The 27,254-nt window shown below is 40.9% G+C and overlaps 1 protein-coding gene across 1 annotated transcript in view; it reads left to right on the plus strand.

The window, feature by feature from the left end:
* Positions 1 to 8,077: 8,077 nt before the first annotated feature.
* LOC311590602 (IQCJ-SCHIP1 readthrough transcript protein) overlaps positions 8,078 to 27,254 on the plus strand; it is a 735,649-nt gene continuing 716,472 nt past the window's right edge. Inside the window, exon 1 of the mRNA XM_084769751.1 lies at positions 8,078 to 8,204. Coding sequence (XP_084625877.1) covers positions 8,196 to 8,204 — 9 coding nt within the window. The 5' untranslated portion in view covers positions 8,078 to 8,195. The remainder of the gene's footprint in view (positions 8,205 to 27,254) is intronic.

The raw sequence follows: 27,254 nt of genomic DNA on the forward strand, positions 1-27,254 counted from the left end.
GTAGTTATACTAGTTTGCATTCCCACCAGCAATGAAGGAGTGTTCCTCTTTCTCCACATTCTTGCCAGCATGTGGTGTCACTTGAATTTTTAATCCTAGCCATTCTGATGGGTGTAAGATGGAATCTCAGAGTTGTTTTGATTTGCATTTCTCTGATGACTGAAGATGTTGAGCATTTCTTTAAGTATTCCTCAGCCATTAGATATTCCTCTGTTGAGAATTCCATAATGAGTGAGTCAACCCAGAAACAGAAAGACTCAAATGGTATACACTCACTTATAACTGGACACTAGACCAAGGGACATGTCCCATGAAGGTCTTCACATACCAGGAAAGTGGAATAGATGTGAGGACATCCTATTGGGACTCTAGGTGAGAGAAGTATAGGAGAATGGGGAAATAGAAGGATTCAGAGGGTCCTAGAAACCTACAAGAAGAACATTATGAGGGGTGGATCTGGGCACAGCGGTTCTGCTCAAACTATGGCACCAACCAAGGACAATACATGCAGTAAACACTGAACCCCAATTCAGGTCTAGCCAATGGACAGGACATTCTCCACAGCTGAGTGGAGAGTGGGGACTGACTTTCACATGAACTCTGGTGCCCCATTTTTGACCATGTCCCCTTGATTGGGAGGCCTGGTAGTACTCAGAGAAAAGATAGCAGGCTACCAAGAAGAGACTTGATACCCTATGATCATATAGAGGGGGAGGAGGTCCCCTTCAGTCACAGTCATAGGGGAGGGGAGTAAGGGGAAAACAGAAGAGAGGGAGGATAGAGGGGATGAGATAACAATTGAGATGTAATATGAATGAATTAATAAAAAAATTTAAAAAATAAATTACAAGCAGTTGGGAAGCACCGATGTGATTGCTGGGAATCTTACCTTGCTCCTCTATAAGGGAAGCAAGTGCTCTTAATTGCTGAGCCGTCTTTTCAGTCCCTCTTTATTTTATGATTCATCATAAAATCTGGTCTTGAACTTAAAGTTTTCCTGATTAAGAGTGCATCATGCTCAGCCTCTGCCCCCTTCTAGAGAGTGGTTCCATAACCCACTCCACAAGTCTCTTTATGAATGACTTTGAAGGGGCTTCTGAGGTCTGGGAGGACTTTTCCTTTCGGTCCACAATCTTGAGGGTATAATTAGTGTGAGCATATACTGCTCCAGGCATTGGGCAATAGGCATTTGATGGTCTGAACAGAGAACAGATTATCTTCTGAGTACACATATCTGTGGCCTCAGACCTTTCTGGATGGAAGCAGCGATGTGAGGAAAGGGACCTAGGGTAATGGGGGGAGGGCGGTGCAAGTGCAATGGCCTTGCCACTCAAGGGCTGATATCGTCTTTACTGAGATTGCTGTCAGTCAGATCTATACTCTATAGATGTTGTCTCCTCCTAAGGGGAGTGATTCCATCATAACTTACAAATTTAATTAATCTTGCTGAAATTTTCAATTGAGGAAGTTGAATGATACCCAGCTGAATGCAACGTATTTACTGATACTTCAAACATGCACACGACACCAGTATGACATCTTCAATAAATATTTATACTCCCACTGCAGATGTGGGCTTAATCAGAGTGCTCCATGGAGAAAAAGAGATCCAACTCCCGTTTTTAATGCACTTTTGGTTTTAGGAAAGGTTATTTTATCATGAGAGCCATTCCTAGTACACTAAAATTAGCCACCATGTGATTATAGCATTTACAGCAACATCGCACTTGTGTCTGACAGCTGTGTCTGTCTCTTTGTTGATTCCTCGACCTTTTCACTTATTTTCCATGTTCTCAAAGGTTAATTGTGACGTTGGCTACTGTTTATATGAGGAATTCCTCGGTGAGTCTTAGTGGTGGTCACTCTGTGAGGCTTCAGTTCAGGTGAGGGAAGAACTTTGATCGTCAATCTACAACGTTCTCTAGAAGGCCAGCACATAATTGAATTAGCACCGCCCCGGCTGGGATATTGTTAGGCATAGGGAAATTTGATTTCCTTTCCATTAGGACTCTTTCTTTGGATTCTAACACACAGGCTTCCCCTTTTGCTAAATACTACTCTAGTGATTTATTAGTTATGTCCTGGCACCTTATCTTTTATATTGAAAAGTGTGGCTACAACCTATATGTATACTGGTTTCCTTTTGGTGTTCAAATTTGGTGTAAATAGTGTTTTTTTTTTTTTTCACATAGCAACACCATGAAATAAGCAAGATGCTGCTTCTCCCCATGCAGGTCCCTTCACAGAGAACAAAGGATTTGAGGCTAAATTGCAGTGTTAGGTGATGGAGAAACCAAACCATTTGAGATTCAGTGACTCTCACAGACTCAACTTTTTGATTCTGAGGTGGAAGTTGGCTGGATAGTAATTCTTCATTTTCCATGCCTTGGAGTCCTGTGTGTGGTGGCTGTACCAAGCTGTCATATTCACTGATAGGTTTTTCGGGGCTTGAAAGTATCTTAACTTGTTGTTGTCATTTAAAGATATGTGTATAATTAAAAAGGGGGGAGAGTTGAACCCAGTCTCTTGTGCATACTAAGCAAGCATTCTGCCACTGAGCCATATCCCAGATCAAAAACATATTTGTTCATAGCAAAACATACAGCAATAAATATAGGATGACATCCATCAGAGTATTTTACACTATCTAGGGCTTTTATATCTATTGTCACCAGCTAGAACTGAGGTGCTTTGAGGAGCTGTTGATAATGGTGTGTATGTGAGGACATCAGATCAATTTTCTCCTAGATAAATAAAGGCTCAGAATGGAGCTATCTGCCTATCACTCCCTTACAAGTTTAATGTCTTAGCCCTCGTCTCTTGAATCTTGAATCCATAGTTATCAGGGGATGAAGCTTAATAGCCTCACCCCAGCCCCCGTCCACAGGTTCAGTTGTGGAGTCCAGCCAGTACCTTGGCTGAGGTTTTTGTGGCAGACCCAAAGCATAGCTGTCCAGCCCTCGGCAGGGAAGCATCTGTGATTGCTGCACTGCCATGGTCTCTGGGTATGGGTTGGTAGCAGAAAATGCCAATCTCCCAGCCCTTCTGGCTGAGATGGACAGCTCCCAACAGATCTTTCATGAATAACCATAACCAGAACATCAAAAGACTCCCAGACGGTTAGGGATGAGTATGAGTGTGTAACTGTCCACACTGGCACAGGTGTGCACTTTTTAGGCTCGGAAAAACACCTAGGCAGCTTTGAAGCTCGCTTTCTGTAACTGCATTGATGAGTGGAGACTGTCATGGACTTGCAAAGCAGCTAGGATGAGTTAAAAAGAACCACAAAAATTCATAGATGTAAGAATAATTTTGTAAAAAAAGACTAGCTATAATGTCAGTGTTTTATGTGATTTTTTAAATCCACTTACTATTGGGTATGTGTGACATCAACCTGAAGGATCTCAAGTGATCACTCTATGGATTTAAGTGTGTGGCCAACATCTGACAACCAGCAGTTGCAGGCGTTCCTATCCGTTGCTGTTTTCTGCAAGTCTGGTAGCCAAGCCTTTTAAATCAAAGAGAATCATCAGGGAAAACAAAAGGTAAGACTCTGCTCTTGAGAGGTGGGCCCTTATGTTGTTCCATTAACTGTCTGCCTTAAACATCTGAATAGTTTAAGTAAGTGGAGTGCATTTATCTCCCTGTCTCTGTCCTCATTAGGCAAGATGAGCCGTGAATCTACACAGCAGTGTATGAGTGCACATATGAATGCTCTCTCTCTCTCTCTCTCTCTCTCTCTCTCTCTCTCTCTCTCTCTGTCTCTCTGTCTCTGTCTCTGTCTCTGTCTCTCTGTCTGTCTGTCTGTCTGTCTGTCTGTCTGTCTCTCTCTCTCTCTCTCTCTCTCTCTCTCTCTCTCTCACACACACACACACACACACACGGTGCTTATGTCACTGTTTGCCATACATCGCAGTGTATGAGATCTCTGTCATAAGACGTTCTATATCTCCAAAATCAGATATTGCTTCTCTTAGAAAAATACTTTTGGCTGGGCCTCTGGAAATTTAATTAAAATCTCTGTCGCAAAAACCAAAACAGCAAACAAAACAGACAAACAAACAGAAAACCAGAACCCTCACCATGTTATTGTATCTTAGAATGCAAACCGATGAGGTCAGGAGCCAGAGCTTGTTTGCCTGTTGGTAGGATGGGCGGGATGGTGTGACAGATCAAAGGGTTGCCCGGGCTGCTGTGATGGCTCTCAGGGGACTGTTCTTGGGAAAAATCCCCCATTTAATGAGGGCTAGTCCATCAGCCAGAGTCCCCAGGTTTGAAGATAATTACCCAAAGCACTCACAGATTTTCTTCTATTTGTGTCCTTGACATTGTCTGGGTCATTATGAACAAAAAACCTAAGAAGCTTACGGTGAACTAATTAGCAAATTCATTTACCTTTTTCAGTTATTCATGGCACCATTTAACTTCCCTCGCCTCACTAGATGGAGAGTCACAGGAGGACACAGGCCACACTCGCTTTTCCTTGCTACTTGTTCTTGGTGTCCTAGCCCAGAATACGGCAGTAGGTAGGCGTTCAAAAAAAATGTGCAAAGTTTGTAGAGGACTGTGTCACTCTGGGTGTGAGGAATTGTGACAGAGACCTTTGTTCTCACCTTCAAGGAGCCCACAGGCCACAGGTATCAGAAGCAAGTGGAAATTTGTTATGGATTTCTATTTCTTGAGTAATTTAGGATCTTTCAGATGCTTTTTATATTTTGAGTCACCCAATGACTCCATAAGTCAGCTTTTGGTTTCTTTTACAAAGGGGAAAACCAAGAGGAACTTTATTTATTTTTTTTAGGCAAGGTCTCCTGTATTCTGCTTGGTTGGCCTCAAACTTGCTAGTAGTGGAAGAAGGATTTGAACTCGGATCCTCCTCCTCGTCCTGAGTGCTGGGCCTAGAGGCCTGCATCACCGCTCCTGCTTTGTGTCATGCTGGGGTCAAAGCAGGGCTCCGTCAGCTGAGTTACATCACTAGCCTGGGGCTCACCCAAAGGCACAAGGCAACTAAATAGAGAATTCGGTCTTTTACCACAGGCCCGTCTGTCTCTAATCTCTTTGTATTGAACATTACTGCATTTTGTTCTGTCTTTTGGTTTCAAGGTTTCCCAGTGTTCTTAAAAGAAAGCAAGAGGAGACAGAAAATCATTATTTTTTTTTAAATAGCGTTATTACAGAAGGTGGTTCATGTTTCACTTCATCACATGGTCTTTGTCTTCAAGACATCCATCAGGGTTGGATTCTTCCCAAGTGAATGAAGTGGTGTTCATCACAGAGGGCAAAGGTGCCCTATGTGCTGGACTATTCTTATTCTCACTGTGTGAGTGTGTGTGTGAGTGTGTGTGTGTGTGTATGTGTGTGTGTGTGTATGTGTGTGTGTGTGTGTGTGTGTGTGTGTGTGTGTGAGAGAGAGAGAGAGAGAGAGAGAGAGAGAGAGAGAGAGAGAGAGAGAGAGAGAGAGAGATGGAGTGTTGGGCTGGGCAGACTATCTGGCAAATTCTCTTCCTCCACCTCTGAGGAATGGCCTGAGTGATCTTTTGTCACCAGCAATTAGTAAGAGGGGACCTGTCCAGTGCAGAGAGTTCTGTGAGTACTGAACCCCTCTTCCCAGGCCCTTGCACTTCTTTTAAGAGTATCTGTTGGAGGCATCATGTGGCAGCCTGGCTTCTGGCCATCCGTGTGTCCACACAACTGAAGTTCTAAGATCTGCCACTCACCCGGATGCTCTCTGTGATTAGGACTGAGGCAGCTGCTGAAGCAAAGGATGGTGGGAGTTGGCAGATAGAGCAGTGCTAATGCTGTGGAGTCCTCAGCACGCTTTCATAGGAATGCATAGAAAGTCACTCTGATGAGTGTTGGGACCCTCACTTCTTAGGAGGAAGGTTTTCCCTAACCAGATTTAATTTGCTGCAACTGGGTACCACTTAGCCACACATCCCATGTTCTAAGCCTTGCCCTCTCTAGAGCACACATGTGGCATATATTGGCTCTGTTGCAGGAGGTCTCTTATATTTTTTTGGTAAAATAATTATAGACTTGCAGTCTGTCCTTTTGTTCTACAGAAAAAGGGGCCAGTGGGTAGAGAGGTTGTATAAATGAACCACAAGTTTTAAGCTTTATTTTTGCCTTCACCTTTGGCTTCCAAATTCACTCAGGGTTTTTCAGATTCAAGCCTTGGGTCACACTGATTTTGTATGAAATTTCCCAATGGCTAGCCCACCATGACCCAGAGAGTGGTCAGCTCAAGTAACTCTGTTGACTGTGTCTTACAGCCATGGGCGGGCTTGGCTCCTCCTCTTATGGCCGCCAGGCTTTGTCACCATGATCTTGACTTGAAGTCACATCTGCGGGAGGTGAGAGAAGTCCCATCAGAGTCATGAAGGGAGATTCTCAGAGCATGCATATGGCTCTGCCTGTCTCATACTGCCATCAAGAGTGATTCCAAGAAAGAAGGAGGGCTGCTTTGAGCACCAGCAGTCATGAGTCATCCTGATGCCCCCTGCCCAGTCTACACTGACATTGACAGTAGCAAACTCTGAAGGAGGGTCGACATGTCATTGTATTCTGCACAGTACCTGGCATCTGCCTCAGTAAATATTTTTGGATGAATGCTTGAAGCAAATGGTCAAGAGGGGGAATAAAAACTTCTGGACAATAAGGAGCACTGGACTGTGAGAAGGGTTAGACGTGCCCCTAGGCAATATGTGTTTATTGAACATGCTTAAAGGTGAATCTAGCTTTCTTTAGCTGTCTGGCCATGGACTCCTTATCAATTAACATAAACACTGAGCTGCCCTTGAACTCAGGAGTTAAAGCAATAAATAGCTTAATTGGTCATCATTAATTCCGCTATAGATTTATTACTGGTAAGTGTGGCCTTGGAAAGAATTACACCCACATTCAGCCTGGGAGCATTTTATCCCTGAGCCTCTCAAAGATGCTCTTGTAGTAAAACAAATAAAATCAGTCTTCCTCCTCCCCCACCAGCCCCCCCACCCGTCCTCCCATCAATAGCATATTCACTATTGAATCCAGCCAAATGGCCATTTGCAAGGTTGGATGGGTAGTTAAGCCACACAGGCACCATGTAATATGACAACATCCCTCATGGTAATATCGTCCTCCACTCATTACATTTGAATATAGATTGCCAGAGCACATTGCCCACGGACCCTGCTCTATGCCCGAGGTTGAGTTCTTCAAAGAAGGTGAAGGCCATGAGTGCTCCTCAGAACTTAGTAGCCTGTTTGGAAGCCTAACAAGTTTGTGGCTATTGTCCTTAAGAAGTTAATTTGCTGAAGCTCTTTTCTTCCTGTCCTTAATTATAGACATATTTATAGGTGTAAGCCCCCTGCCTGCTCAGGGATGTGCAGGGCTGTACCTCTGATGTGCCACTTAGTGGCTCGGGGTTCTTTCTTTATGCTTTCTGCACTTCAGACTCTGTTTAAATATCAGTACTCAGCTCAGCTTCTAAGTGTTATGAGGGTTTTTCCCCCCTCTACTTCACGAAGAGCTGTATATAAGCCTTTTAGCATTTTATCTGAACTAAACAGTAGTGGCTTTTCAGGAGAAATGAGAGCTCTGTAAGTAAACCTATGTATTTATAAGAGCAAACTGCATTATAAAAAGAAGCAATGAATCCAGTTTTCTACATAAAAGGAATTAGATTTTCCAGTTTACCTATGCACTGGGATTAGTAAAACGTGCAACAAATAGCCGATGGAACAATCCATTTTGAAGTTTGTAAAGGCATCTGGGGGAGCTGGCCAGAGTACCCTTTTAATGTTTTCCCAACAAGAATTGATGTTAATATTTTATTCGAGCCTGATCCCGGAATGGCTGTTCTTAAACGAGCTCGTCTGTTACCTGCCCGTTTCTGCGTGGCTGAGCAAATTCACTGGGAAATGCAAGTTCTCTCCAATTCCATCAACTATCCATCTCCAAATTACAGAGAATTCATTCCTGAGTTGGAGAGGTGCCAGAAGGTTCTCGTCTCGCTGTCTGTGGGCTGCCTTTCTCTCTCTCCTCTTTGAGGCTCTCTAGTGCTTAGAGTGAGCTCAACTCAAAGGTTTCCAGCCTCACACACGCTCTGCATTCCCCCACAGGCACATCGGGCTCTGCGTTGCCGAGGAACCCTGTGCGCTAGCCTCTGATTCAGCCTCCTCTTTACCTGCAGGTGCTCTAGAAACTTCAAAATGCGACTGGTAACGTATTTGCTTCTCTAACATGCCACTTTCGGGTGCATTAGATGCAGCTGCTGACCATGTTTTTCTAAAGGTTTCTCTTTTGAATAGCATGCATGCAAAAAAGCCTATGAAAGGGGGCTTAAAGAGCAGGGGATTAATTGCTGGTCTTGGTGTGCGTGTGCACGCATGCCTGTTAACGTATGCATGTGTATAGAAATATGGGTAATTTATGTGCACATATGTCTGTTCAGGCAGCTTTCACTAAAGGAGCACGAAAGGAGTCTTGTTGAAAGCAGTACTTTTTATGCGCAGCCAGGTTTTCTAATCAGATCTGGAAAGATCTTCTACAGCAGCAGCAAGTATAAGAAAAATACATTCTTAAACCCATGCAGATGGCATGCTTTAGATAGCTATTCGAATCCTTCCCCCCCCCAAAAAAAAACAAATGAAAGAGGTGTGTGTGTGTGTGTGTGTGTGTGTGTGTGTGTGTGTGTGTGTGTGTGTGTGGTATAAGGGGAGGAGGCTTGAGGTTTTGAAGATTTGCCGAGAAGAGTTACCTGGTTGCTGCAGAGCATTTCCACCCCATGTCACCTGCCTTCTTAAAAGTCAGCAGTCGCTGAGGGAAGAGATGTGGCTGTGCGCTGGAGTAAGCCCAGGGGGACACGTTGAACTCCAGTGTTCCGCAGGCATTTTAGCTACTCTAAATATTAGTGCTCGCGTGATAGGTAGACAGAGTGGGTTTGCTGTAGCTGAATCCGGTAATGTGTTTTGGCTTGTAGGAATCACAGTTACGCAGTGCACAGGATGTGCCTGTGGTTGTTGAACCCCTAGAAAGCGGCATGAGTGTGTGGGCACTCACATAAATCACAGTACTTATTTCCTAGTGTTGGAAGTTAGATTCTAAAATTAAGAAATTACTTAGCAATTAATAATGCACTCGGCAGCCCTGTCTCATTGGGTGAGATTTACATTCTTGGGACTTGCGCCTCTAGTTATAGAGACAAATGATTTAAGGTGCAGGCTTAATTGTTATTTCAAATCCTCATGCTAGAAAGCTACTTCCAATACTTTATTTAAAAGGCTTGGTTTGAGGACCATGTGTGTGAGTGCTCTGTGGTGGTGAGCTAATTATGACTGTAGTGTGTTGTACGCCCAAGATAAAAACAACTTCTCATGAGCATTGCTCACCGAGGTGATAGCAACTTGCTTCTGTATCCTGGTCATTTTGCATGATTTTCTTGCTCTTGGAGACAAGTATCGACTACTTGTAAAGAGGAGAAAGTAAGCAAGTCAGAACCCACAAAGAGAAGCTATTTTCTAAGAAATTAAACAAAATGCATCTTTACAAACAAGCATCCTAAATGTCTACATTTTGGTATGGGTATTTGAAAAACGGAGGCTTCTTAAATAATAACCAGGCAAGTGGGAAAGTCTAAGTCTGTGTTGTGCTGTCTGGCAGTCTCTTGTATGTGTAAACAAGGTGGTAAATCGCCTCGTTATTCTATTATTGACTAATCATTATTTTTTTCCGTGATATTGACTATAAAATAAAAATATGTTTATTTTCTTTGAATTTAAGATGATTGAAAACTTCAGTAACAGTTTATCTAGTTATAATAACAAAAATAAATATTCCTGAAAGTTAGTGTGAATATCACTTTTCCTTCTTATTTTTCATAATTTAGTATTTTGGAACTTAGCTGTGTACTCACAGAGAACTATGTGTGATTTTTAATTGCATAACTTTTAATAGTGATTTTTACTGGACATGTCCAATTAATGTTTATTAAAAGTAGTATAGAGAATTTCAATATGTAAGGGTGGTTTCTTAAAACAGCACCGAGTACTAGGTGCCTTTAAAAACCAGTGTGAAACATTTGATGTTATGTTCTTATATTGCTCTGTATATAACTGGTTTTTATTTTGGGTACTATTTATTCCAGTTCTAGAAATACATCTAAGACTATCATGTGAGAATCTTGCCTTTGAATATAAGCCTTTGAATATAAGATGGTGATGGTTTCATCTAAATGCCCAGGACAGTTGAAGAATCAGTACAACTTTACATATATTATAATATGCTAATGTATGTTATTAAGAAGTGTAAAAAAACAATTTTTTGCACTCCGTCATATTATAAAACACTTTGCCCTACTTCTGAAGTTGGCAGTTTGTGTGAAGTTAGTTTTATGGGAATAAAAGAGGTTTCAAGTTTCTGAGCTCTTATGGCCTTGTGTGGAAACATTCTGTGCTATTTGGTAGGATGTATAATATGTACTCAATAGTGAAAAGAAAGAGTGTTTGCCATCTGCCCTTGATTAAGACTTCTCACTCACTTTTAGATGCTTTCTCGACTGAGTCTTTATTTTATAAAAACCCATTCATGTGGATCCCACACTTAAGTGATTAAAAGACACTTTCTCCTATGTAATAGTGTCCTCATTTGAGGACCAAACATTTCCTTTTTTATGCCTTATGTATGTTAAAAATATAACGTCTTGATTTACTATGTATCTGAAATCATTCATTCTTTAACCATCTACTAAGCATCACACTTCCAAACTGCTTCCTGGTCTGGGACAAAAGGGTGGGGAGGGGAAGTTTTTCTTCCTCAGAAGCAAGAAAGAATTTTTCTCCTTAGCAGCAGTGTATGAAGGCACAAACCCCTCAGCACGGTTTGAGCCTTACCCTATTTCTCATTTGTTTTACCTGGTTTCAAAATGGCACCGTCTGCAGGCTTTGTCAGATAGGACAGTCACACTAGTGGTGGGGAGCAACTCCTCACAGGATTATAAAGGAGAATGAATAGCCACTTGGGGTGGCTAGGAAGAGAAGATGGGAAGAGAGACATGACAGCAGCGGACAGGAAGGTGGGGCACCGTGTGGAGAGGAGCCGCACTGTAAGTAATAGGAAATGGAACTGAGAAACACATTGTGAAAATTATTTCAAAGTGTTTTTAATTATCTTCATTTGCCTTAATAGAAGGAAGTGAACAGCTTTCTGAAACAGGATCTGGCATGCGTGCCTATGTGTGTGTGTGTGATGTTTAATTACTCTTTGTTGAGCATGTTCTTCTATCTGTCATATGTGGGACGTGCACTGTGTAAGTATTGTGTCTTGAAGATTTGTCTATTTATTTTATGTGTGTGTGTGTATACCTGAGTGAATGTATGTGCAGTGCATTCAGAGGTCAGAAGAGGCCGTCAGGTCCCCTGCAACTGGGGTGACAGGCTGTTGTGAGCCACCATGAGGGTGTTGGGAACTGAACCTGGGTCTTCTGCAAAAGCAGCAAATGCTTTTAATTGGTGAACCTTCTCATTTCAGCGCCTGTGCTAAGTAATTTAAATAAATTATCTCACACAGCCTCCGGTCACTGTTAATAGTCCCATCCTGTACATGAGATACCCAGAAGTCATAGAGCTTGTATGGTTGCATAATGGACAAATGGACGAGCCTGGATTTGAACCTCGACTCCAGAGTCAAGTCTTCTGATCATTACAGAGCATAATCATTGGGATGCATCACCTCGTGTCTAATTCCAGTTACCAGCTGGCATGCCTAGTTGTTTACTAGATATGTCATTTTCATCCTCTGGGAAGAAATGATAAGAGCCTTAGTACACTAAATGGTTCATAGAACAATAAAGATGAAAGAGAAGAAATGAAAATGGCCATTGAATGGTTTTATACCGTATTATTGGCATCCCATGCTGGGAAGAAATGACCAGGACTTGTGTGTCTGTCGTGTTCTGTCACTGGTTGGCAGTTCCTAGGAAGAGAATTAACTTCTTTAACAACTGATTCATATCTGAACATTGCATATCTACAGACTTCAATTAATTGCATTTCTTTATAAACTGTATTTTATGTAATTATTAGTGCATGCTAATTGAACATATTAATGGGTTTCAATGTGACATTTCTATCCATACAAGTTACGTAATTTAAATTGTATTTAAGCTCCCAGACGTCCTCTCATGATTCTTGCCCTTCCCACCTTACTTCCTCCATCCCCTGTCCCTAGTAATCTCTCTACCACTTTCAGGTTGTCTTCCTAAATTTTAGTTATCTCATCTGCAAGAACACATGCCATAGTCACTTTTCTGTTTCTGACTCACTTTATTTAACATGATGGCCATTGGCTATATCCATTTTCCTGCAAATGATGTAGTTTTATTATCTATTATGGGAAAACAATGCTCCTTTGGGTATGTGTACTCTGTAATCTTAATCTGTTTGTCTAGTGATGTGTTTTTAGACTGACTCCATAGCTTGCCTATTGTGAGTAGGGATACAATAAGCTTTTCCAGTATTCAGGCATTTCTTATGCATGCATACCTCATTTCTCTTAGTTATATGCCCAGGAGTGGTACATCTGGATCATAAGGTACTTCTAATTATAGTTTTGTAAGAATTTCCATAATGTTTCATATGGTGACTATAACAACTAATATCTGCACCAACAATGTATAAAAAAAATCCCATTTTCTTTCTATCTCCAGCAGCATTTATCGTTTTTAAATGTAATATTCATCCTGGTGGCAGTTAGGTGGAATTTAGTCTTGAGCTGCATTTCTCTATTCTAAAGCTGTTGAGCACTTTCTACATAGTTACCAAGGGTTCTTGTTTCTTCTTTTGAGAAATGCCTGCTCAGATAATTTATCCATTTGCTGAATAGATTATTTATTGTATTGTTAAGGTCTTTATGAGGTTTTTTTTTGTATGGTATGGAATTGAATATCTGGCAAAGACTTTCTCCCATTCCGTATACTGTCTCTTTCCTTGATGTGATCAAAATAGTTTGGGTGACTGTGGCCATAGTATAGAGGCTGTGGTGACTGGAGACCAGCTGGATGAAGGACTCCTGCTAGAAGCCCATTTTAATTATACGTTAGAAGGAAACGAGATCTTAAACTAGGTATACAAAGAATGGGGAAGATGAAAAAATACAAGGTGTGCCTTTATGTGTGTGCGTGAGTGTGAGTTTGTAGTTGTATGTGTTTAAGATTTTGAGATTAGTTGAAGTCAGGGATAAGGAGAAGATAACACTCAGAAGGGTCTTAATAGTTTCCTTTGCTTTGAAGAAGCTTTTTTTTTCCAGACGGGGTTTCTTTGTGTAGCCTTGGTTGTCCTGGACTCACATTGTAGAGCAGGCTGGCCTCGAACTCACAGAGACTGTCTGCCTCTCCCTCCCTGAGTGCTGTGATTACAGGCATTCGCCACCATATCCCAGCTGAAGAAGCTTTTTAATTTGGTGTGCTCCTGTATTTCAGTTCTTGATTCCACTAAATGGTACCTGCTTGCAGGTGATATAATTTTGTACGTGGAAACCCCTGAAGATTTCAGCAAAAGACTCTTAGAACTGAAAAAGCGGTTCTTCAAAGTGTCAGGCTACAAAATCAATGTACAACCATAGAGATTTGCTCTCCACCAATAATGAACTCACCAAGAAAGAAATCAGCAAAACAGTCTAAAGTACAGTAGCTTAAAAATGTATTAGATCCAACCTAGTGAAGCCTTGATGATGAAACTCTATGTCAGTAAATAAAGAGGCTGAAGAAGACACTACAGCATGGAAAGGCACCCCCCCTCTGTTCATAGAAATGAGAATTAACAGCAAACTATAGATTTGGTAAAAACCACATAATATCAATGGCATTCGCCACAGTTCTAGAAAAAATGCCAAATTCATATGGATGCAGGAGACTCAAAGAGCTCCAGCTGTGCTGAGTTAAGACAACAAAACTGGAGGCATACATACTGATACCTAATTTCTTTTTTAAATTATTTTTATTTTTTATCTTTTATTAAGTATGTTTATTTTTTACATATATATATATACAATAAACTACCTATAGCAAGAAGACTAATGAAACAATCAGGAATTATATAAATGTTACATTCCTACTGTTTTGGCTATTTGTATTTAGTAGCCTTGAAGAAAACATCTTTCCTATCTTGGTGCATCTAAACTTCTGAATGTAAATCTATCTCTATCATATTTCATCATTATCAACTTAAAACATCTATCTAGACCTAAAGACATCTTAACCACTAATATAGAATTCAAATTTAAGATTATTCTTCACACACATTTTTATATATATATATATATATATATATATATATATATATATATATATATATATATACATATTACTCTAATATGAGGTATTATACCCATATATCTCAATTGTAATACAAGGTTTACTTCCAATACTTTGAAAGTACTATTATAGGCTGTCTAAGATAAAATAAGTCATACAAGTTAATTGTTAGTTGATCGAATCATGCTCTATTTTATTACTAGTCTATTTTTATCACAAGAATATATATCTTGGGTGCAATAGATAGATATAATTTATAGAAAGATAAGGTAAAATAGATAAAATCTCCAAAAGCATCAGAGACATACAGAATATTTTTAAATGTTTTTGTTATTTTAAAGATTCATAGACAATGACACAGGTTGACTCCTGGCAACACCCAGCCTACCTCGAAGAGGATGATGAGCATCAAAGAACCTCCTTATGCAAATGGCTTCAAATGTGGCAAACAAATCACTGGACAAAATGTCCTCATTTCTGCCACAGACAGGATTCTGCCTAAAAAAGGGCAAACTTGGATGCAGACAGAGTTGACAGCCAAACTCTGCTAAGACAGGGTAAGCAAGTCCTCAATAGTTCCTGCCTCACAAGTATGTCTGTCAGATATATTGGGCCAGAAGGCTGAAGATGATGCTTTAATGTTATAGAGAGTTTTGGGTGACTGCTCATGTAGTAAACTGTAGCTGCCATCTTCTCATTTGGGAAGCTACTAACCTGCACTCGGGTATACTCAGGTAATCAATTTTATTCCTTCTCAAGACTCTGATTGGATTGGAGACCAGATAGCTTAGTTTTACAATTAAGCTGATACCTAATGTCAAGACATGCCACAGAGGTGTAGCAACAAAAACATCATGGTGTTGCAATAAAAGCATACATAGATTGATGTAATGGTATAGAGCACATACACACAGGTATGCATCTACAGCCAGCTGAATTTTTGATAAAATAGACAAATAAACAAAGAAAAGGCAACAACTTTAACATATAAAGAGGAAGCACAGTATCCATTAGCAGCGCCCTCCCCCCCCTCCCCCCAGGCCCACCCTTACACCCTCTCTCTCTCTTTCTCCCATCCTGGCACATCACGTCACAGCAGGACTAAGGGCATCCTCTCCCACAGGTGATGCCAGGTATGGCTTTTGGAAGGAGATCTGAGTTACGTATGTAACCTTCTTTCTGACAAACCGGTATCTCTATGGAGTCCACTAGAGGAACTTAGGGTAAGATGTATGGGACACGGAAGCGAAGGCGCTTCCGTCTCTTAGAACTGGTGTCTCCTGAAGCATGGCGTTCTAGATGTCTCGCCCTCTTACCTGGTTCCCAGAGCCTCCTGTTCAGTGGTTCTCAGCCTTCCTAATGCTGTGACCCTTTCATACAGCTCCTCATGTTGTGGTGACCCCGCCAGAAAATTATTTTTGATATTATAACTGTAATTTTACTACTGTTATGAATCTTAATGTAAATATCTGACGTAAAGGCCATGACCCACAGCTTGAGAACTGCTGATCCAATTGAACACATCTCAGGCACTATTATTCATCTCCTCAAAACTTTGGTTAGTTGTAAATGTACTGCTATTGAGAGACCTTAAAAAATACTCCATTAAATAAAAGATTAGGGTATGGAATAAAAGTCATGTTTTCATACCCCTATTTTACTGACCAAATATACTTTTCTCTTTCTAAATTCAACTGTAAGGAAACATTTTCTTTGAACCCACATATTTCTAAGAGGCAGCGTGAGCAAATTGCATCATTATACTTTATTTTGGTACAAAGTTATCCTGGCTTCATCCAGACCTGATCTTGACTAGCAAGGCTGGTACAGGCTAGCCCATCTAATTGAAGGTCTCCGTTCATTTTGTGGGGAGACACAAAGGTCAACACTGTTGACAATGAGCTGTTTCACCTTCTCACAGGGGAATCTACACCGCTGCATTGTGCTGCCTAAATAACAAAAGGACAAAGAGTTGATCAAACACAGGCGAGGAAGAAGAAGACTAAATATCGTCACATACTATACAATTGAAAACCCAACAGAAAGAGAATAACAGGAAAGCCTGGATGCTAAATAAATTACAAGAACAGACATGAAGAGTGGGTTTCACAAAGATTTGCCCTGTAATCTGGGGTGCACAGAGCAAATATTTAATTGCTCTTAAAACTGATTGACTTGATTTTCAAATTTGCATATTCACCCAGCCTGTCATGTTTTATTGTACAGTGCAGGAAAAGCCTTTAATTAACTTTACATTACTATCATAATGTACAAAAAGAAAAACTTTTCTGGCTGAGACCAGTCCTCAGTGATAGAGTGCTTGTTACTATACATGAGGCCCTGGGTTCTACCCACGGCAGCAGAAAACAATCAAAATAAAGAAAGAAAACTTTAAAGAGATAAAACAAATTAACTGTCAAAGCTTACTAAATAACCATGTGCACTGGCCTGAGCCTAACAAGCTGCGATGATAAAGAGACCATCGGGTGAGGTGTTGTTTGCTCGCTAGTTGACTTTGAGAGGATGGTAACAGGTCTGATGGCCGTTCATAACTATGGCTGCCTGGCGTATATATCCGCTCTGACAGCCGTAGCATGGAACTTTCACAAGCCAAGCCTCCTTTTGGTTTTAGATATAGCTATAAGATATCGTGGTGGTTTTTTTTTCTTTTTTCACCAAAATAAAAAGAAATAAAACATGGGAGAGGAAGTGATGATGGATGGAGTGGGGGCATCTTTTGATTGAGGTTATTCTGTGCTTTATGTACAAACTTTAGGATAGAGATCTGCACTAGACAGTCTGAGTCTTAGTGAGAGCCTGTGGATGCTGGTCCTCTAGGGGACTTAGAGATGAGGCTAGTGAGGATAAGTCCACACAGTGGTAGTGGAGGGGTGTACCAGGATATCTTTGAACCCAGGCCTATGCTCTAAGATGCTGTGCCAGTGGGAGACTGGTCATGAGGAGACTCTCCTTGGTTGCTTTTCCTCCTGCTGCTGCTCTCATGTGTTATGGGAAATACAGGATTGGACATTCTAGACTTGTGGATGGGTAATGCTGCTCTTACTGAGGTTACTGTTGAGTTCTAATGACCTGTTTCTGCAATGAAGTAGATTTTTCCTAATCGCCGAGCTATACCCTTCTTTTCAAGGTGGAATTATTCATGTTTAGAATGTGAAGACATTAATTCTGTCAATGTCTGAAGAGGCAAAGTTTCAGTCAACATTGGGTAATTAGAGCTAGCATTTTTTTCTTTTGTACACAGAGTCCAGTTAGTACTGCTAATGTGAGCATAGGTATTGGAGCCATCCACTGGCACATGGGCAAGTAACCAGGCGCCACCCTCACAAAGGAAAGAGACTCTCCCTTCCCCAGCAGCCTTCTCTATTCATGCTTGACTTTTTAACTGGCGCCATCTGGTGTACTCTTGTGTAAGTGACTGTAGTGGCTATGCATTTGTGTGTACAGTGAGCGCACATGTCCAGAAGACAACGGTTCTGAGCATTCCCTGCCCAAGGCTAGAGGAACATAGTAACCTTGAACTTCATGGGGGAAAAAGCAAATTGCCGCTGTATGTTATATACAAGGATATGCATGTGATTAGGTGGATGCTAGCAGGCTGTTGGAGTGGAGTTCTGATGAGGGTGGATACAGCATAAAGCCACTTTAAACCACTGGGGTGCGAATGATATTTTCTTCTTTGTGTTTCTGCTGCTCTCATCACAGACTGGGTTTTTCGTAATGTGACTAACACATCATTAGGAGCACAGAGGTATAATGTACAATGTTTAAAGTATCTGACTCTGGGCCTGAGCTTTCTAAATTCAAACTGAACTCTACCGTTTGTTAGCTGGGTGACCCTGGGGATTTCCTAAGTTTTCTATGCCTTGTTTTTTCTTATCTGTAACTATATCAGTGTCTTCCCTGTAGGTGTTGGAAGAAATGGGCGCCTTAATGTGGGCAGTGCACTTAGAATGGTACTGACACACAGTACCGGTACCATGACTGTTAGTCCTTTATGAAATTCAGTTCTTTCCAACACGGTTCCTAAAGTGTTTAGAGATTTCCAGTATACCTGAGGTCAAACATTTATCACTTCTGATTCTCAAGGCCTATTGGCATTTAGTCCAGTGTCCACTGAGTCATTCATAACATGTATCTCTGGTTAGTAGTCTAGTTCCTTATGAAATCTATATCTGCATACAGGGTCCTCATTTCTGTGTTAGGGGAAGAGAAAATAATACAACTACCAAGAGAATGCACTCATATATGTCAATATTTAAACGCACAGTATTTGATGCTTTAAGATACTGTCTCACTTTACAACGCAGATTGGCCTGGGACTCACTATGTAACACAGGCTGGCCTCAAACCAGCAATGATCTCCCTGCTGGGATTGTAGTCATGGGCTACTTACTATACCTGGCTTTGTGACTTTTGACTTACGGATGTCACTTCTTTGAGAAGCTCCCTGCAGGGGGCAGGAGACACAGATCAATGGGTTAGAGCATTTGCTCTGCAAGCAGGAGGATCTGAAAGCTGGATTGGAACCCCTAGAACCCACATAAAAGAGCCAGGGGTTGCTGAACGTACCTATGATCCCAACATTGATCTGGTGTAGCCTTGTGCAAGTGACCGCAGTAGCTATGTGTTCATGTGTACAGCGAGCACGCATGTCCAGAAGACAATGGTTCTTAGCACTCCCTGCCCAAGGCTAGAGGAACATAGTGACCTATGTTAGGCTACAGGTACAGAAGATACAGGCAGTTCCCAAGAGCTGGTTGGCCAGCCAGCCTAGCTGGGAAAAAAAAACCCCAATCTTCCAATTCAGTCAGAGACCCTCTCTCCAGGCAATAAGAGAGAAGAACCCATTTGACATTTGCTCTGGCCCCCATATGCACACACTGGAACACATGCACCCACATATTCACATTCATTCAGCAAACACATCGGCATGCACTTATACATATATGTGACATTTTCTTGACATAACCACGTAATTAAATGAAGATGTGGTAAAAATTGCCCAGGATGCTAAAAATCTATAAATAACCAAATCCCAATCCAGAGAAAAACACTTCAATAATTTATGACCTAGCCATGTAATGAGATACTGCTGAGGAAAGTTTAAAATGGTGACAGCCATGCATATGGATGTGAAAACTAAAATCAAACTTTCAAGAGAAGAAAGGCATTTACAAGAGCCATCTACAAGAGTGGCATTGTATTAAACTAGATATTTATAGCCACTCGCTTGTGTAATCCTTGAAGATGTTCAAAGTCCATATGAGAAATCATCAAAGGGAAGCAGAAATATGCAGTGAGGGTTCTGCCTTTTGCTTCATGTGGACCATTTACAATTTTAAACATGACCCCATATCACTTTTATAACTTATCCTAATTTTAAAGTAGTGTCAAGAAAAAATCTCTTCTCTTCACCTTAAGATATTAGGTTTTGTTTTGTTTAATATTATGACGGGCAGATCTGGGCCCAGGGGCCCTGCTCAAACCATGGCACCAGCCAAGCACTATACATGCAGTAAACATTGAACCCCTACCCAGATCTAGCCAATGGACAGGACATTTTCCACAGTTGAGTGAAGAGTAGGGACTGACTTTCACACGAACTCTGGTGCCCCATATTTGACCACGTGCCTGGGTCAGGCCTGGGAGGCCTGGTGGCACTCAGAGGAAGAATAGCAGGCTACCAAGAAGAGACTTGATACCCTATGAGCATATACAGGGGGAGGAGGTCCCCCTCAGTCACAGTCATAGGGGAAGGGAGTAAGGGGAAAGAGGGAAGGAGAAATGAGAAGATAGAAGGATGGGATAACAATTGAGATGTAATATGAATGAATTAATAAAAAAGAAAAAAAGATTAGCCCTCATGCTACTATATTCCTAAGCCTTGTTGTACTATTTTTGAAGAATTGTGCCAGCTCTCACATGGAGTTAAAACAAAATGTGTATTAACTCACTGCCAAAGCTCTAATTTGCTTCCGTGGAGCAGAAACCAAAGTGAGTAACATCAACTCACTGGAGGGTTAAGTCCTGTGGCAAAGACCTTCTGCCCCTAGCATGGAAACATTAAGTCAGAGGCATTAGACAGGAGATGGGGGCACTGAGCCAATGGTTTTCTTTGGGACTTAATAGTGGTAAACTTGGGGAAGCGCTACCCGTGGGACTTCTTCACATTCAGGTTTCTACACATCTGTAAAATCTCACTCTGTCTTTTGCAAATCACTTATAAAAGGTACACTGCCAGGGTTGGGGCAGAAGCAGTTAGTATTCAGGTATGAAATCAGGACTTCTTGATCTTCATGCATTGGGAAGTGTGTACACATACACTATCTCATCCCATACTCACAGATCAGACACTGATGACAAGTATTATCAACTTCGTTTTCGATATAGGGTTCTGAGGCTTGCAGAGGCTGAGAGGTAGCGAGCCAGCAGGAAGCTGGACACACGAGGCCTTAGGTGATGCCTTGGGCATCCTTGCTATCAGCAGCCAAGAGCATTGACTTGTGGCAAATCACTTCTGTGGCTGGACAGTGGGTTGGCGTTAACTTCTTGAAATCATGTTTTCAGGTCTAGGAACACGTACCAGTGGCCACCTGAACTCTTTCCTCAAAGACAATCATCAAAATCACTTAAATATTATTATTTAAACAATTATATTTAATAGTGGTTCTCAACCTTCCTAATGCTGCACTCTTTAATGCAGTTCCTCATGTTGTGGTGACCCCAAGCAAAAACTATTTCATTGCTACTTTATAACTGTAATTTTGCTGCTATTATGAATTATAATGTAAATATCTGATATGCAGGCTATCTGATATGGGACCCCCAACAGGGCCACGACCCACAGCTTAAGAACCGCTGAATTACTAGAAGATGCAAGTAGAACTGGCTTCTCATTTGGATGCTATGTCTTCCTACCTATATAATCTTAGGCAACATTTTTCTTTATCTAGAAAATGAATAATTATAGCTTTACTCTTCCAACATTGTTGTTAAGAGTTTGGGTGAAATATGTTTGGAAGTACCTGACAGAGTAAATAGCAGAGTGTGGGTAAAACTTGGTGACAATAACAATGACTAATATTATAAGTAAATCTGCATCTAGGTTAGTAGGTGGGTCTCTGCTACAGCCTGCTTGGAAATGGGAGGCAGGAGGTCCTTACCGGAGTGGATGCAAATCAGGTTGTGCCCTAATTAAGGAAATCACCAAGAAGGCACAAAGAACCAACCAAGCACAGAACAAAAATTTCCTGATCCGCCCCCCCCATCATTAGTCAGTACAGGGTCTGGAGATTGATAGCTAGATGTCTTGCTTGAATCTGGGTATTGGCTGTCTAGTTCATGGTCAGTAATAGGATATGTGGGAAAGAAGACACAGCACATAGTGTCCTCAGAGGAGTTTCATCCCCCAAGAAAACAACCCTAATATTTTCTTGTCCTCAGTTTGTCTTGAATCTCCTAAGTCAGATCATGAGGGAAATTTTAGAAGCTAGACTTGAAAGTTGGTGTGTTGGTCAGTTTTTGTCAAACATGTGCAAACTAGAGTTATTTAGGAAGAGGGAATTTCTACTGAGAAAATGCCTCCATCAGATGGGCCTATAGGCAAATCTGTGGACTGCTTTCTAGATTGATGTGGGGGAGTCCATGCCATTGTGTGGATGTCATCCTTGGTCAGGTGGTCCTGGCTTATAAGAGCAAATTGAGCAAGTCATGGCTGCATCCCTCCACGGCATCTGCATCAGTTCCTGCCTCCAGTTCCCTCTGTGAGGAACTGTGATATGGAAGTGTAAGCCAAATAAAGCTTTTCCATCCCAAGTTGCTTTGGTCAGAATATTTTATCACAGGAACAGAAAGCAAACTAAAAGAATCTATATAACGAACAATGATGAACTTTCTGTGCTGTTTAAATCTAAAAGTACTATTTTTTTTCTTTTGAGTGTTTAAAAACTGCTTTCCTTTCCTATACAATTGCTTGTTGCTTACTACAAAAAAAGGAAATGTGAAAAAAATTAGAATCAATGTTCATATTTATTTGGTTTACAATATTAAAAATTTTATGAATAAATACATTAAATTTAATTAAATTATAATACACTGCAAATAATGTATAACCTTTTAAAATCCTATAGTGTCATGTGAATCCTTGCATGCCAATAAATGTCTTTCTATGATTTCATTTTCAGTAGTTATAATGTATTTCCCTAGGTAGACATTCTGAAACATTCTCTTGAATGATTAGGCTGTTTTCTTCTTGTAATAATATTTTTTAATTACTGCCTGGAGAGATTGCTCAGTGGTTAAGGACACTTGTCACTCTTGCAGAGGACGAAAATCAGTTCCCAGCATCTGCATGGTGGCTTACAGCTGCCCTAACTCCAGGTCCAGGGATCCACCACCCTCATTTGGCCTCCGTAGGCTCTAGACACAAATGCAGTGCACACACACACTCGTATATACAAGCAAGGTTCTCGTACATATAAAATAAGTAATTACTGTATAAACATTCAATTCTGTCTTTCAAAAAAAATTCCTGGAAGCAAAGCTTCTAAGTCAAAGTGTAAATGCACCTTTAAGACCCATGATATGCCATTATCTTCTAGTTACATGATAACTAACATTAGTCCTATTATTATGTGGCATGCAAGTAGATTAGTGACTAAGTAAATATGACTCTTACTTATGATAAAAGTTGAGTGACCTTCATAATAGCCTGTACTTCTAAGACAGTATTAAAGAATGTGTCTTGTGAAAACCAAGCCCTAGTTTTGTTTCTATGTTCCAGACACAATATAGCCTTAAGATAGTATGTTAGTTAATTGTATTCAGATGGTGGGTGATAATTATTGAGAAATGATTAGCTTTCGCTGCAGTGTCACAGAACCTGTGGAAATGACTTGTAGAGAGATGCTTACAAGCATCCTTCCCTGAAGTCCATTATTTCCACCCACATACTCTTTCTGAGGTGTGAGAATAAAACAATCAAGGGTGCAGAAACCCTTTGATTGTGGATCATCACATCAATTTTCTCCAGGGCTGGAAGCAACCCAGCCTGAGCTCTCTGTAACACAGCAAGCTTCATGGGAGAAGCATTATGATTGGAAGGTTTTCAGCAGAAATTACTCTTGATGCCACAAGCCCCACTGTCGGAGTGATTTCTGCTTGGAAAGACAGCATCTGAATTAATGGTCTAATAAACTGAGTTAGTGTTTCATCTTAGCGAAGGATTAATTAGGGGAGAAGAAACTAACATTTATTCTGTTTCCTATTTGACAGGCCTTTATTATTGCATGATTGCATTTAATATTCAGCATCAACCTAGTGGGTAGGCACGGCTGTGGGCATTTTACAATAAAGGACCTGAAGTTCCTTCAAATAAAGCATCTTGCCTGGGGCTGTATAGTTGGTGAGGTGCCCAGGTGGGTTTTGAACCTAGGCCTCCTGTGTCTTTTGTTCATGCTCTTTATCGTCCTCCCTTATCATGTGTACAGCAAGCCTGGCTGTTTTTCTTCTGGAATGTTAATTGAGAGCATGGACACAGTTTTAGCCAACTAAACTGTGGGTTTCCAATTTAAAAATCTCACTGTCAGAAAGACTCGGTGTTAGACTTTAAATCACTGTGACCAAACTACCTGATAGAGAGAGAAGAGCCATTTAACCTATGATTCCGAAGGGTTCAATCCACCATAGTGAGGAGATTGGAGCAGAGCCATTTGCCTCATGGCAGACAGAAGCAAAGAAGGACGGGAAAGGCCTACAGATAGGATAAACGTAAGGACTTGCCCCATGAACTACTTCCAGTTTCCACAAATAATGGCTCATTTGGAGACCACGCCCACAACACCTGAATCTGGGGAAGGCATTTTAAATTCAAACTATAACATGTAGAGAGTCCACCCAAAAGCAGTGTCAGTCGAGAGACTTTTGAAGCCTAGAAACACAGAGTCCATGATGCTGACCAGAAAGGAGAGGCAAGCTGTTCTAACAAGGTATCCTGAGCTAGAGGCATTCCTGCTTCTTTTCCAAACCTGAGTAATTTTCATTATGCACCAAGTTTTCTGCTCCTCCACCCTATGTTGGCTTGTAGGTATCTAGAGCTCAGAGCACAGCATCTTCATAAAGCTGAAAAAGACAGGGTGTAGCTTGGCTCTCTTCTCATATCTGTTCATCTTGAGAACAAGACAAATGTCTCATTGGCCCCGCTTCGTACTGCATTGCTAAGAGTGGGTCATGTGCCCCTCCCTAAGCCAAATATTGGCACCGGCACTGGCGATGGCTCAGCCAAGATTTCCTCCCTTGAGCTGGTGATACTGCATTGTGAAACCAAAACCAGCTTTGTGGCAGCAAGTGACAGCTCAAATGCTTGCACAGAGCTTTTGAGAGATTTCTGAGGTTGTTTTTTTATGTTTTCTCTTACTTTCTGTGGATACATAGGTGTAAAACTGTACAGCGTGGTGTGGTGTTTTGATACAGATATACATTGTATGACGATCGAGTCAGATAGTTTGCATGCCCATCTCCATAAATATTTATCATTTCTCTATGGTGAAACAGTTGGAATTCTCTCTTCTGGCTATATCGAAGTACATGTTCCACCGTGTTAATTATAGATACCCCACTGCGCAGCAGAACACCAGAACTTATTCCTCCTACCCAGCTTTAACTTTGTACCCAAACATTCTGAGTTCTCCCTTTGTAGTTAATTACGTCTGTATTCTGAGCTTCTCAGCAGCAGAAAAGATTCTGCTGCTTTTCTAGAAAGTTTTCTTTTTATATAACCACTTTCCACACATGAATTTGTCATTTTTTTTTCAGTCTGGTCTGTCAAATCCTTCCCTTTTCCATCAGCTTTATTTTGTGGACTCCTGAATTTTCATTCTAAACTACAATGCTTAACTAACTCTTCTTCGCTAGCACTCCTTGATGCACCTTCTTCCAAAAGTGTGGGGAAGTCAGGTGTGGTGGGATGTAATGTTGAAAGGGACTCAATAGTATCTGTCGAATCAAGTTTGCATGTTGGTTTTGCTCTTAAAAAAAGAAGGCTGTTGATTAGGAAGGATACTGATTATGAAGAAGCAGAAGAAGGAACAAAGGAAGAAAATGAAGGAGATAAAGAAGAAGGAGGAGGAGAAAGAGGAGGAGGAGGAGCAGCCACCACTGCTTGTGCCTACTTTTCTGTCTCTATCAAGTAACCTGAATATCCCTTCCTTCTGTAGGTCATTTAATTTTCCAAGTTGCAATAAAATACAAAACAATTGAAGAAGAGGGCTATTTATCAATTAAACCATCTGTTGATTAGAAGTTGCTCTTTTTTCTTTTGAGCTGGCATAGTAATTGAAATCAAATATGCAATTCAGTTCAACAAATGCGTTCCAGAGCCTATGGTGACCTATTGTAAGATGTACTACAGAAAATGTTATGTGATTGGTGAGGAAGAGCAGTAAGTAGTCAATGCATAACAGACATCTATTATAAACTATTGCACGACGTTATTATAATTACAAATTCAACAGCAATGATTAACACATTGAGAACTGATTGTGATCTAGGTTAGCTCTTATTGTACTTTACACGTGATTTAATTTAGTTTTCAAAAACTCCAGAAAATAAGTTGTTTTCCCGTGAGTCTCATTGTGTAGAGGGAAAGTTGAATAGGACGTAGAGGACTAAGAATGTCAGAGGCATGCAGAACAGGGCAGAAGGTTTCATCCACGGAAGAGGAGCACAATGTCATGGGGGAAATACAGGAAACATGACCTCCTAATCATGGTTGAGGGGGAAGGCCATGAAAAGCTAGTTCTACCATGGGAACAATGGCCCCTAAAAGCCTGAGGTCACCTTGGACCTGTGGACATCAGTGAGATGTGAAGCTGAGGAAAGCTGCCAGGTTGTCTGGACTTCATGTGATGAGCTAAGGACCCATGTCCTCCCATGAAAAGCTAAGCCTCCACTTGCCCACAGGTCTTATTAAAAACTCACAGAATGAATTGGAAACTGCAATGTAAAATACAACACTGAGAATAATTTAGGGAAACATCCGTAGGAAAAAAAAATCTTTGGGACCTGAGGCTAGGTGAAGAACTGATGCTGAAAAAGCACAATCCACAAGAAGAAAAAAATTAGCAAGCAGGGTTCATCAACATTCATCCTGTGAAAGATGTTGGAACAAAAGGCAAAGTGCAGGCTGGGATACAGAGCAAGTCACATATCTAGCAAAGAACTTGAATCTAGAATATATTTAAAAATCTTACAAACTTAGAAGCCAACAATATGGCTCAAACAATCAAACTGGAAAATGGGAAAAGTACAAAAACAAGCCTTTCACTGAAGACATGATAGAGATTCTAAACAAGCATGTGAAAATGTAGTACACCTGTGAACTACTGGTGCAAATGTAAATTAAAATGACAGAGACCTGTCACTATACACTGATCAAAATGGTTATTAGAAGAAGTAGCAATAACAGCAAATATGGAGCAACATGCAAAGACGCTGGATCACTCACACATTTCTTGTGGGGATGCAATATAAAATAGCCACTCTTGAGTAAAATGGGTCAACTTAACTAAAAGTGTGCTCATCATACACCATACCATTAGCTTTGTTACATATTTATCCAATAGAAACAAAAAAGCAAAACCTGACAGCTACTCAAATGAATTTAAAGGTGTAGCTAGCTAGGCAGTTTGTGGTGCCTCAGAGCGTGCTGACCCATTCAGCACTGAAAAGCAAAGAATCACTGATAATGAAGGCTTTGACTATTTTGGGGGGAATAATGATGATGGTTTTAAAAAGGAAGTATCAACACTTTGTTTTCTGACTCTACTCTTGTAAGTATCATGGAGTGATAAAACTACAGAAATGATGGATGAATAAGTAAGTGGCTGCCAAGAATTAGGGACAGGAGGAAGAAAGAGGATGCTATGAAGCAGTAGTATGAAGG

This window comes from Acomys minous, assembly GCF_964271855.1.
Source record: "Acomys minous genome assembly, chromosome: 19".
NCBI classification, from domain to species: domain Eukaryota; kingdom Metazoa; phylum Chordata; class Mammalia; order Rodentia; family Muridae; genus Acomys; species Acomys minous.